Genomic DNA, 12406 nt, shown 5'->3' with positions numbered 1-12406 from the left:
CCAGCGACACTGTGTCAAATAACATGCTCGCATAAACGAATATATTTCGGCCCTCAATATGATAATGTTGCCATTATAGTTGTTACATTATTACGCAGCATCCGCAGTCGACCGAAATGGACATTTTGTGAATTTTAACCAATTTTTGAAAGCCGGCTGGTATCTCTCCGATAACAGCTAAATTGATACAGATGGATCGGTAACCGCTATGCACATTCGGGAGTGAACATGCAAATTGTATCTATTCAATTCAAGCCTTTTAATTTTACATCCAACGATGTAAACGATACCCTAGGTCTTGTTCCATTGTCAATTACATCCACTATCTCTTCGGTAGAAAACGATTATGTATTACATACCTATTCTGTTTTCGATATATTGAACAATAACACCCACAACACGGTGTGTAGCAAATTGTTATTACAACGATACAATGGACAACCCGTCACAACCGAAAATGATCGATTATAATTCTTGTTGACAATTCCCAGCATCTAGGAAGTATTATTTCCATTTCAACAGCCAGCGTTCATTATAAGTCAATTATTTGCGGAGAACTTCAGCACCACACTGATGCTGAGATAAGAGATAACAGCGATCCCACGGGAATGACCTGACACTGCATTGAAGGTACTGTCGAGTGTCACGTAGGCACTTGTTTGATATCTATACTCTCGATTCTCAACCCATTCTGTAGAAGGTGAAAAGTTGATATCGTTTTGGCGGTTATGGTTGTGTCAGAGGTCGCGCCGCGAAACGCCTGAAATTTCTTTTGAGTGTGGGCAATTTTTCAGGATATTTTCAGTCTAAATGCTTTGTATATTCATCTTTGTGGTCACAACGATTTGGTGTGCACAATAATGACGTGCTGGAGCGTGTGGATATTTGTTTAGTTTAGTATATGATATGGAGCTGTGTGACGTGGCAACGTACGTAATCGGTATCTTTGAAACGGCCTACAATCACATTAAAACAGATGACGCATAGCGCTGTTAAGGGGTGACAATAAAATTGGTACTATCATTGTGACCATGTAAATTTTACACGGGTAAACTCTGCAGAGTTCATGGAGTTATATTGAAGATGACGCGAAAAAGTTCTACATTATTCAGCGGTCCAGTATATATGGGTTTGAAATTGAATTGGAACCATAAGCCTAATGTTTGTGTACACTACAGGCGAACGCTGACCACTGATCATTGAAACGCAAACAAGACTGCATGAGCTCGCTTCATGATTGAGTAAGCAATGTCTTGAAGACTGCGTCCGCACTATTATGGAGTCAATCGATCCACCGAATTCTCCTAAATAACACTTGCGATCGTAATATTTACTCCACATTTTACGGTATGCATAACCAAATCGCTTTTCCGTATACTTAGCGTTGAAAAACTGCTATGAACTAGTTTGAAGAAAAGAGAAACGATCTAATGTGTTGTGTTTTTGATAAATATTTTGTCTCAAAAACAGCCATCCTTTTACACGGCCCATCAACTTCCATTTGTCAAAGCGACTGCATTGCAATTGAATTCAAATGCGATCAAGTGGCATCAATCGGATACAATTTATGTCCAACCGAATGACATTTATCATCATTGTATTTGTATATCGTAGCGATGTCTCTTTCCGACAATGGGTCATATGAAACCTTACTGCAATCTCTTGATGAGAAAGCTCATTCTCAAATATTCACATGAAGTAACACGAATGTGAGAGCCGTTTACAATGTACAATCCAAATGCTATATATGGAATTAGCAGTGTATTGCACTACATGCACATATAATCCAACAATAACACATCTTTATGATGACAATGTACACGTCTGATGCGCCGCATATTGAGATTAGCTCGTGTAATAAAGCGAGTGTTACACGCCAATGATGCGAGATAAGAATAGGATATGCATGCAATATGCATGTGTGTATTGGTTTCAATCACATTTGGATTCAGGATGACATCGAAGTTTGCTACAAGGGTTAACACGGACGACGATACTTTTTCAATGTATGTTTACCGTTTTTTCCATATTTGGTCATGATCCCACTTACGCGGCAATACCATTAAAGATGGGAACGGAATCGTATCACCATAGCAAATAGGGTATTATCAATGATCTGTCCTGAAATACAATGATGGAAAGGGACTCGTGCCACGCATATTCGCCGAAAAAATGGACCCCATATGGAACTTTTCTGGTTTCATTACTCAATTACTATCTACCAAATAATTACTGGTTTCGAAATTCAAACCAAAATATTTGTTCCGCGTTGAACATGCGTTTGGATAGGTGCTGTTGTTGATTCGTAGTATTGCTGATGATGGAAAAGCTATGGTCAATTTACACCAGGTCGATAATTTTATTATGATTCCTGTTCTGCCGACTTATAGCTCGATGCACTTTTGTTCTAGGCCTCAGTACGACAACGCGTATGTGGGTCGGATGGCGATGAGTAGCTTTATCTCAGTATTACACTATTACCTATGTAGATTTGCGTTGTCTGATTGCATTCCTACCTCATACACCATCGAACACACACCATCGATGAAACCGATTTGCATCTTTGGAAGATCTTTGGACTTGTTTCTGTCCATCATCGCGATAGGTTCGGATTTGAACAGTGCTCGTTCCTGGTCTCCCTGGTCGTAGAATTCGTTAGTGACGTTCACCGCCATCTGTAATGGGAAATACACGCGATTGCCGAAGTAGTTGATTGTGAAATGTGAAGCGACGCCACGCATAAAAGCTTAACTGGAATGATAACCCTTGTCGCCTAGTATACGATAGACAACAGTGATTGGGCGTATTATCGCCAGAGCGGGTCAAAGCAGCCAGAGTCTACTCCAGTAGAAGTATAAATGACACTGTAAAGTGTTAATATTCACGCAATTACAAACAGAAGTCGCAATTTTAATTGTTCAAACTAGTACATTAGTCTTGATAGAGATGAATAAAAACATGCAAGACATTTCGGAATATACCTTTCTCAATGATATAAAATTGGAAAAACAAATCAACCAATGCGCGCACCGTGATTGATAAGTTCGTCGGCCTAAAAAGCGGAACCGACCTACATGACCGATGTGACCGTATATAGTACACGCAACCAAACACGGGTTTGGAATCACATCCATAAAAGCGGAGATGGAGACAAGACAATCGAGATCTACCAAGAAATTTGAGTCGACCGCATTCCGTGATACACTCAAGACGTACGACATGCAAGCTATAATAACGCGGGCTGCCCGTTCCGCGAAGAAAAATCTCAAGTAGATTAATGCGCCGCAAAATTCACACGATTTGATACGCACACAATGCCACCGGTGGTAAAACGAAGTCATCTTTCCTCCGCCTTTAGAAGATTCGCACTAACAAACTATATAATAACAACTTTGCGAAATACCAGGTCTGTAGTTTGCGGTCAAACTGATTCGTATATGTGGTAGCTGAAAATCTAGTAATAACGACTGTGTGAATGTCTGTAGACTGATTTCCGCACTAGACAATATAATGCGAAGTGTATTATTGCGTTTATCAATACGACGTATAGTATCTGCGGTTACACCTTCAAGTATGCTACAAAAGACAAGATATCATTTAATGTCTTAATGGCAATTTACAGGTTACATAGCGAGTTCACCAGTGCATTTGTCAGCATCCCAAACGTCTCACCACTGCTTCAAGACAAATCCTCGCGGTACGTATTTACGTATGTCGTAAAACGTACAGATATGAACCGGTGAACTCAGATGTGGAATGATCCAGGCAGCTGAGTAAAGTTTCCCGAACAAAAATGCATAGTGACTATAGTCTGCACGGCGCACAGCTTATGCGATAACGGGAGATACGCTATCTATGAGAATCGGCACATGTTTCACAACATGCAAGCTACATAAAAGTAATAACTGTCATCAGGTCATAATAATATCCCTATTCACGACTAATGACTATCGCTGAGCAAACTCGATTACCAGAATGACTCGATTCGTTATTGGATTTGAATATTAGGCTTCGGGTTGAGTCGAGTGTTTGCGTATCAGGTATCACTCATTATGATGAGATAAGAGTATCGATAATGTGGAGACTTCAAATATGTTCCTTTTGTGCGACCACAAAGAACATAGTTCGGTATTTTTTTCGACCATACCTATTTCATTACACCAGGGTTGTAACCAAGTCACTATATACATAGGTTATACATAGGTTCCGAGCAGCGCCGTAACTGCCGCACCCCAACCCCCCCCCCCCCCATTGGGGGGGAGCCCGAGCTCGAAGGGGGCCCAAAATTATTTCGTGAATTGGCATAAATCATAGAGTATTTTTTTGAAAATTTATGGAATTTATTCAAAATTTTTTCGCGCTGCGCGCGAATTCAAGTAGCCGTTTCTCTTTATTATTGGGTATTGGGCCATTACCGCGCCACGACCCACCAAGACATACAATCAAGTTTTAGGCCATATAATATGCGACTCCAAGAAGTGTGCCAGAACGATCGGCAGCAAGAAAACCTTGGCCGAAAAGGTCTATGCCCTTATGCTGATCGAAGACTTCGTTATATATACAAAATACATATAGGTTCAATTGTCCATAGGCGCCTAAATGACTGGTGCCGAATGTTCCTGTCTTTGCAATCTGAACCTCACAAGACAAATACCATCCCGCTGGGAACAATTTTAAGCCAGTGAAGAAATAACAATTTGAAATCGAGTGCGTCTCTTAGTTTAGAAGCCTACGTTTGGGCGATTCGATATTTTTTGATATAGCAGACTGGAAGTCACCAAACAACATCAGCATGTAACGAAGTCATATCAACGGGTCCGCCCGCCCGAAGATGTTTAATTATTATTTATGGGCCCTCCCGTTTTCAAGAAACTTCACTCAGCTCTACCGGTAAATCTAATTACGTGAGTAGAGAGGACAATAAATTGATAGCATAATATGTATGCAATCGCCGATCTGATTGACCGAAGCCCCCCTGAAGTTCGACCTATAACCCTATGGGGGGCCCAAGACCAAAGTTTTGGGGGGAGGGGCCTGACGAAGTGCTGTTACGGCCCTGGTTCCGAGTCACAAGTCAATTTGACTTTTATAGTTTTGACCCGAGTCATTTTCAATTCAACACCGAGTCAAGTCCGAGTTCAAGTCAGGCAGCCACGGGTCGAGTCCAAGTCAAAGTGTTTACTGCTCAGTATCGCGTTCAAATCAAATTCAACTCGCTTCTGAGAAACTCTTGGGTGATATCGAAGGCCTCGGATTTATAATAGACTCATTTTTTCTCACTCTAAACATGTTTATTTAAACAGATAAAAGACATTCTCTGGGCCTATTTTTCAATCATCGGTACTGATATACAAGCGCTCTATTAGTCATATGTTGTTTGAGGTATTCACGGTGTTTATCGACTACTATGGTCATTTACACCAGTCCAATTTTCTTAATTTCTGTTCCGTAGCTGCCGACTTAAAACACGGCCCACTTCTAGGCTTTTAAAAGACACCGCTTATACGGTTGAGATGGCGAGGAGGAGCCTAGGTAGACCTCCAACAGTTGGGTAGGAATTCTGGAGTCGGACTCGAACCCGCAACCCCTTGGTGTTGCATCTGTGAATTATACCACGACGCTATCGCGCCACCACTGACTCGAGTACAAGTCGAGTCAATACACAAATTGACTCAAGTCGAATCGCGGCATTTTCCATGTAAAAAAAATGACCCTAGTCAAGTGAATTAGACGAAAAATTGAAACTCGAGTCAATACAACCGTGAATTACACTCTCGTGACAATGTTGTGGGTTGATCACAACGTCACGGAAATATCATTTCCGGTATGTGCGTAGCTTTGTACTGCATATTTTGAATGCTGTGAATCGGCCATAACTAAGGCACTTCCTGGGAAAGCGCTTATAATTTCATTATTCGAAATAATCGTTTCTAACTACTCAACTCAAATCATTACAATTAACACTCAATTTGGTTTCTAGAATACTGGAATCAATGTACCCATCCCTACAAAAGGCACGCGAGGCCAAAAGAAACAGCTGACTGCTTGTTGCAAAAAAGTTCACACTGATTTCCTGGAAAGAAATCGGTTTATGCTTTCTAAAGCCAAAGTATCTCGACTCAAGTTTGCTTGTAATCCTCAGTGCGTGCCAAGGATGAATTTATAAGCAGAATCACGCGAGCAATCGCGCAAATGATGACATTGTGATTTAATTCCGAGCTTGCAAGCCGTTTCAGATACGTACGACTATGCGATGTGTAGATAATAGGGACGATAAGTATATACGATACCAATTTCTGGCTATAATCAAACGCCTCGCAGTCACGCAATACAAGAAGAAGCCAGACCTATACCGCACAGTGGCCTGCTACCGTAATTGCGATTTGCACGAAAATTATACCGGCTGTACTGAGTATTCGACATTGTTATCTCTAGTTGCTTCTGTTATATAGACATCAACATGATTACCGAGAATAATTATTATTATCGGTTGTCGTATTTAAGCGATCCGGACTAATGCCTATTTGATATCTGCCTTCCATTGGGCTATCCTTCGATCACTTTTACAATGTAAATATAATATAACATTTAAATAGGTTCCTCGTGGTACAGAATTTGAATATTGCAACGAACAACACATTCATATTCGCAATTTATTCACTATAAGCTTTTCAACTGACCCTCGTCGAGAGTGGCAGTCAGTAAATACGGAGATTGCAATTCGAAATATAAAGATGAAATAGGTAGTGTGACGTAAGAATTGTATAACAACAACAACAACAACAACAACAACGAGAGAATTCACAAAACAAGAGCGTTAAGCAAAAATGCAATTAGCGCAAAACAAATTGAGGATCAGTTGAAAAGCTGATAGTGAATAAATTGCGAATATGAATGTTTTGTTCGTTGCAATATAACATTTATTGACTAAGAATTGGATTGTTCAATTAAGCACCGTTCTCCTTGCCAAGTATATCACCGAGAAAGGGGGTTTCGCATCACGTCGCTATGAGCAATATGTAAAATTGGACATTTGAATAAAAATATCAGATGGGTTCAGTTCAGCTTACTAATGATCCCATCAAATGAAAACACCACGAGATTGATGCGTATCACAGTCTTCAATACTAAATTGTATTACTATGCAGATAATTATAATTATTATATTGTATCGTCTCGGCTAGCACGATATGACTATAATGACACTATCCATTGGTGGAATATTTGTAAATATATTCAGTTACTGGGATTCACTGGGTTATATCACGCAGTTCTAATGACAATTTAACTCATGAGAGTGGTGCAGTCTTATCACTAAACTACATACTAGTATTCAAAATCCTAATAGTAAAATTAAATAGTTCATCCAAAATACTGTTCAGGTAGAAACGGATATAATCTGAAAACCCAAACTCTTCAGTAAGTACTACTAATAGACAAATTCTACTTGAGTACCCCGAAAAAGTATTAATAATAATCGACGTATATATTATCTTAAAAACGTGATGTGATAGAGCGAAAATAACGCCAGTTTCAGGTTCAGCGCCCCCAAATTAGGTAATATTTGCCTAAACAAATCCTGGCGCAAAAATTGTGTCATGGACCAGTGCGGGGCCTTTGATATTCAGTAGGCCCTGACTAGTGTAATCACATATCGATAGTTATGAATTGAGAGCTGTACGCAACGATTACGAGTACTGTTTAAAGAAAATTCGGCACTTGTTGAATTTGGCATTGGAAACGTAATAACTATAGTATTATTGCTTTCAATACAACATCCATTGTAGCAGTATATTTATTAAACTCGAAGACTTTTCGGGTGCCTCTTTTCAAGAGTTATCGGTAGGGCTGGGCACAATGATTCGAGTACTCGAATCTGAATCGAGTATTAATTTTAATGATTCGAGTCGAGTAATAAAAGACAAATTTTTCGAGTACTGAAATTATAGGCTCCTCGCCACTGACAGTTAATTATCAACGAGAATTATAATTTCGATACTAATTTTCACTGTTGAAGCCTTGAAACTTAAATTGGCCGTATAGTAGCATACGAAGCATATACTACAAAGCTACGAACGTTACTGGAAATAACACATTTCCGAAGTCATGATCATCCCACAACATTGTCACGTAGTGTAATGAAATCTGTATGGTCGAAAGAATACCTAAGTATCTTTAATATGATGGATAACATACATTATGTTTTTTGTTGTCGCATAAAAGGTACATATTTGAACTTTGACATATCACATTCTGTGATGACGTCATAATCGGTGATACTCGATTACTCGACTCGACTCGAAGCATATTACGTGATTCAGAATCGAATCACTCAGGTACTCGATTTTGCCCAGCCCTAGTTATCGGCACACTGAAGGGATTTAAACAGATTTAAAAGGAAAACCAAAAAAGCAAAGTATGACGCAACAATCAAAATCACAGACCATGAAATTCGCATTGTATCAATTGCAACAATCACAAACTACGAAGTATACGGACATACGGTACTCTAGTAACAGCACAATTTGTAAATAAACAATTACACGCACGGAACAACACGCACTAATGAGAAATCTGTAGGTTATAGAGGAAATCTTTCTGTCTGCATAAAATAGGTTTGCTCAACTGAATAATAGTAGACTCCAACACTTTTAAATGAAACACAGACCCACCACGCGCAATGACAGTGAACATATTGTCATCATAGTGCTGTGCACAGGCAAGGTTTTCGCTCAGATGCTGACCGATTGACGAAGCATATGCTTGGTAATCATCATAGCAGTCTGTTTTTGCAGCCAATTTGCACTGACGTGCGAGCTCCGTGCGATCATTTGCGCATGTTTTTGACCGAATCAATTTTGGGATATGCTGCTTAATACGCTCAAACAATCTTTGAGATGTACGTCCTACATACCTACTATCACAGTGGCACTTGTATTGGTAAACAACATTACTTGCATCAAAGGCTGGAAGTACATCTTTTCGAGAGTTGGGTAACAAGGGTTTCGTCGTGTACACTACATGCGTGTTAACGCTGTAATAGCAACGGTGAACAGCCGATTTAATAAGCTTTTCAAATCGGCTAGACACGTTACCTAGCCAAGGTAGGTGTAAAAATGCCGGGCACTTTTCTGGGTCATATTTTGGAGCTGTATCCGATTTTTTCAATACCCTAGAGATGGAGCATTTTAATATGTGGTCCGGATAGCCATTTTTGGAGAGAATCAAGTGGATATCATCCAATTCGCGTGACAGTTTTTCCGGTGAGCAGAGGCGCAAGGCGCGATTAACGAGAGATGAAATGAGGTTTAGTTTACGCCGCTTCGGGCAGAATGAATCCCAACGAATATAATGACCAGTGAAAGTAGGTTTTCTGTCCACCGACGTTAAAAACGAATTGGATGAATTGGATGATATCCACTTGATTCTCTCCAAAAATGGCTATCCGGACCACATATTAAAATGCTCCATCTCTAGGGTATTGAAAAAATCGGATACAGCTCCAAAATATGGCCCAGAAAAATGCCCGGCATTTTTACACCTACCTTGGCTAGGTAACGTGTCTAGCCGATTTGAAAAGCTTATTAAATCGGCTGTTCACCGTTGCTATTACAGCGTTAACACGCATGTAGTGTACACGACGAAACCCTTGTTACCCAACTCTCGAAAAGATGTACTTCCTGCCTTTGATGCAAGTAATGTTGTTTACCAATACAAGTGCCACTGTGATAGTAGGTATGTAGGACGTACATCTCAAAGATTGTTTGAGCGTATTAAGCAGCATATCCCAAAATTGATTCGGTCAAAAACATGCGCAAATGATCGCACGGAGCTCGCACGTCAGTGCAAATTGGCTGCAAAAACAGACTGCTATGATGATTACCAAGCATATGCTTCGTCAATCGGTCAGCATCTGAGCGAAAACCTTGCCTGTGCACAGCACTATGATGACAATATGTTCACTGTCATTGCGCGTGGTGGGTCTGTGTTTCATTTAAAAGTGTTGGAGTCTACTATTATTCAGTTGAGCAAACCTATTTTATGCAGACAGAAAGATTTCCTCTATAACCTACAAATTTCTCATTAGTGCGTGTTGTTCCGTGCGTGTAATTGTTTATTTACAAATTGTGCTGTTACTAGAGTACCGTATGTCCGTATACTTCGTAGTTTGTGATTGTTGCCATTGATACAATGCGAATTTCATGGTCTGTGATTTTGATTGTTGCGTCATACTTTGCCTTTTTGGTTTTGCTTTTAAATCTGTTTAAATCCCTTCAGTGTGCCGATAACTCTTGAAAAGAGGCACCCGAAAAGTCTTCGAGTTTAATAAATATACTGCTACAATGGATGTTGTATTGAAAGCTATATTCAAGTTCTGTACCACGAACCAGCTGTTTATAGTATTATTATTATTATTATCAAATCGATGCATAGATATTGTTGTAATGAATTCGGATATTAGCGGTTATGTTGGGGTAGGTTGGAGGCGAGGATTAGGGTTCACCAAGTGACGAATTCACAGGCATCTCGAGTGGAAAATATGAGTCAATGTTTTTGAGTAACGATACGAAGCGAAAGCGGTACACTTACGCTATTCCTCAAGCCTTTGCGTAACCCCAAATCATAAAAATATAAATCTACCACAAAACACATCCGACTACGCATCTGAAATAAAGCGCCCGCAGCGCCTAACGATTATTTTATGAACGATAAAAACAGTATCGACGCATTGCGCATTCAAAGTATGGTGCGCTAAAAACCTGACAACCAAAACATCTTAGACCACGCTATCGTGTATCAATTAATTCAGTTCTCCGTATCGGGTCATTCCGGGCAACAATTCCACGCAAAAGTAACTGCGCGCTGTTCATATTTGAGTTTGAGTAATTGCAATTATAACATTTCTAACGTACACGGGCAGTCCCCAAGTGTATTTATTCCAGTGACCAACTTGATGATTTCAATGAATAATGCATTTCGTGATTAAGTATCAGCGCTGTCGCAGCTATCACGCTGTCCTTGGAGGCCATCCTGCAATTCCCAATGAGAATTGTAAATGTTTAAAATGATTTGTAACGATAAAATTGATATGCTTCCGAGAATATTTACTGCTACTTCAGGGGTTACGGGACTTTTTGGTATACTTATCCCTTTAGTGTGCCGATAACTCTTGAAAAGAGGCACCCGAAAAGTCTTCGAGTTTAATAAATATACTGCTACAATGGATGTTGTATTGAAAGCTATATACTTTTTACGGCAGAATAAGCCTTAATTGGCGCACTTTTATATGCATGCATCGATTGCATACACATCGGATTGTACGCATTCGACAGTAGAATCCGATTCGTATGAAACGACCGAATTTACGCAACCGAACCGCGACCTTTTCGGAGATATCGCACCGTCCCGTATCAGTAATTTCTTTATGATCAATACCGTGTCGTGCTGTTGACAATGTAACCCGACCAACCAGTTGCAAAATAATAATTCATGGTAGCCTATACTTTTGCGTCATAAGCACCAAGCCTGTACAATCAACGCTTTTTCTTCATTTTGGAGTGATTTTTATCCAATACACTGGCCGAAGGATTACGCTTAACAAGGCAATAACGGCCGTAGCCTTGCAGTTACCGAAGCCCCTGTGGGAGTGGTATGACGTAATAAAGCCATCTTGCGCGCGCCGGTTAACGTTTTGCTTCGATCGCTAAGTGTGATTGTCGTAAGTTATCGGTTGCGCGGTCAACGAAAATTGCTGAAGATTGAAAATTCACTTCGTTCGGCCTGTTCTGCCGCTTCCGTTTACGCGTAACGTTCGTTAGGTGGTGCATTTCTTTGAGTGATGCACAAAACAGAATCCACTCCACTTCTGGAATATTTCTCCATAAAAACTGGTGTGTCGGACTCGTTTTCAGCCATTGGAATGGGTTTGAAAGCAAAATTTGGCACGAGAAAGGGCAGTTTACCTGATTTACGTCCTGCGCTATGGTTGAAATCGACGACACGCGATTTTCGTTCACAATGCAAACTGTCTGCTGCAAGTTTGCCGAACACTACTTTGTAGAAATATAACAATCGGAATGAATAAGGAGTAAGGAATTTATAACCAAGTGTTACCTACATTCCACTAGCCCTAAACACGGTTTCTTAAACTGGGCCCGTGCAGCCCTTTCGAGTTTGCCGACCAGTTTTAATAGGCCCACGAATGTCACTGTTAAAACCACAACTGTAAAACTAGATTGTCTTTAATAAGATTTGTCCTTATTTTTGACTTATATCCGGATCGAGCGAAAGGGATTAACTTATTTTCGTCATCAACTAAACCAAATGGCAATATGAGGTCATGATTAGGTCGCATAAAAGGTACTTATTTGAACTTTCCGCACCATTCAAAACAGAAATTTAGGTA

At 40.0% G+C, this 12406-nt stretch overlaps 1 protein-coding gene across 1 annotated transcript in view; it reads right to left on the bottom strand.

Moving 5' to 3' along the window:
• The window catches only part of LOC145437298 (cGMP-specific 3',5'-cyclic phosphodiesterase-like), an 81849-nt gene that overhangs the window by 10544 nt on the left and 58899 nt on the right, over positions 1-12406 (bottom strand). The window contains exon 17 of the mRNA XM_080314495.1: positions 2517-2675. Coding sequence (XP_080170621.1) covers positions 2517-2675 — 159 coding nt within the window. The remainder of the gene's footprint in view (positions 1-2516; positions 2676-12406) is intronic.

This window comes from Botryllus schlosseri, chromosome 4, assembly GCF_051294905.1.
Source record: "Botryllus schlosseri isolate E-star chromosome 4, Bs_hap1, whole genome shotgun sequence".
Classification (NCBI taxonomy): Eukaryota; Metazoa; Chordata; class Ascidiacea; order Stolidobranchia; family Styelidae; genus Botryllus; species Botryllus schlosseri.
The sequence above is the reverse complement of the archived record's forward strand: the minus strand, read 5'-3'. Positions and strand labels throughout refer to the sequence as shown.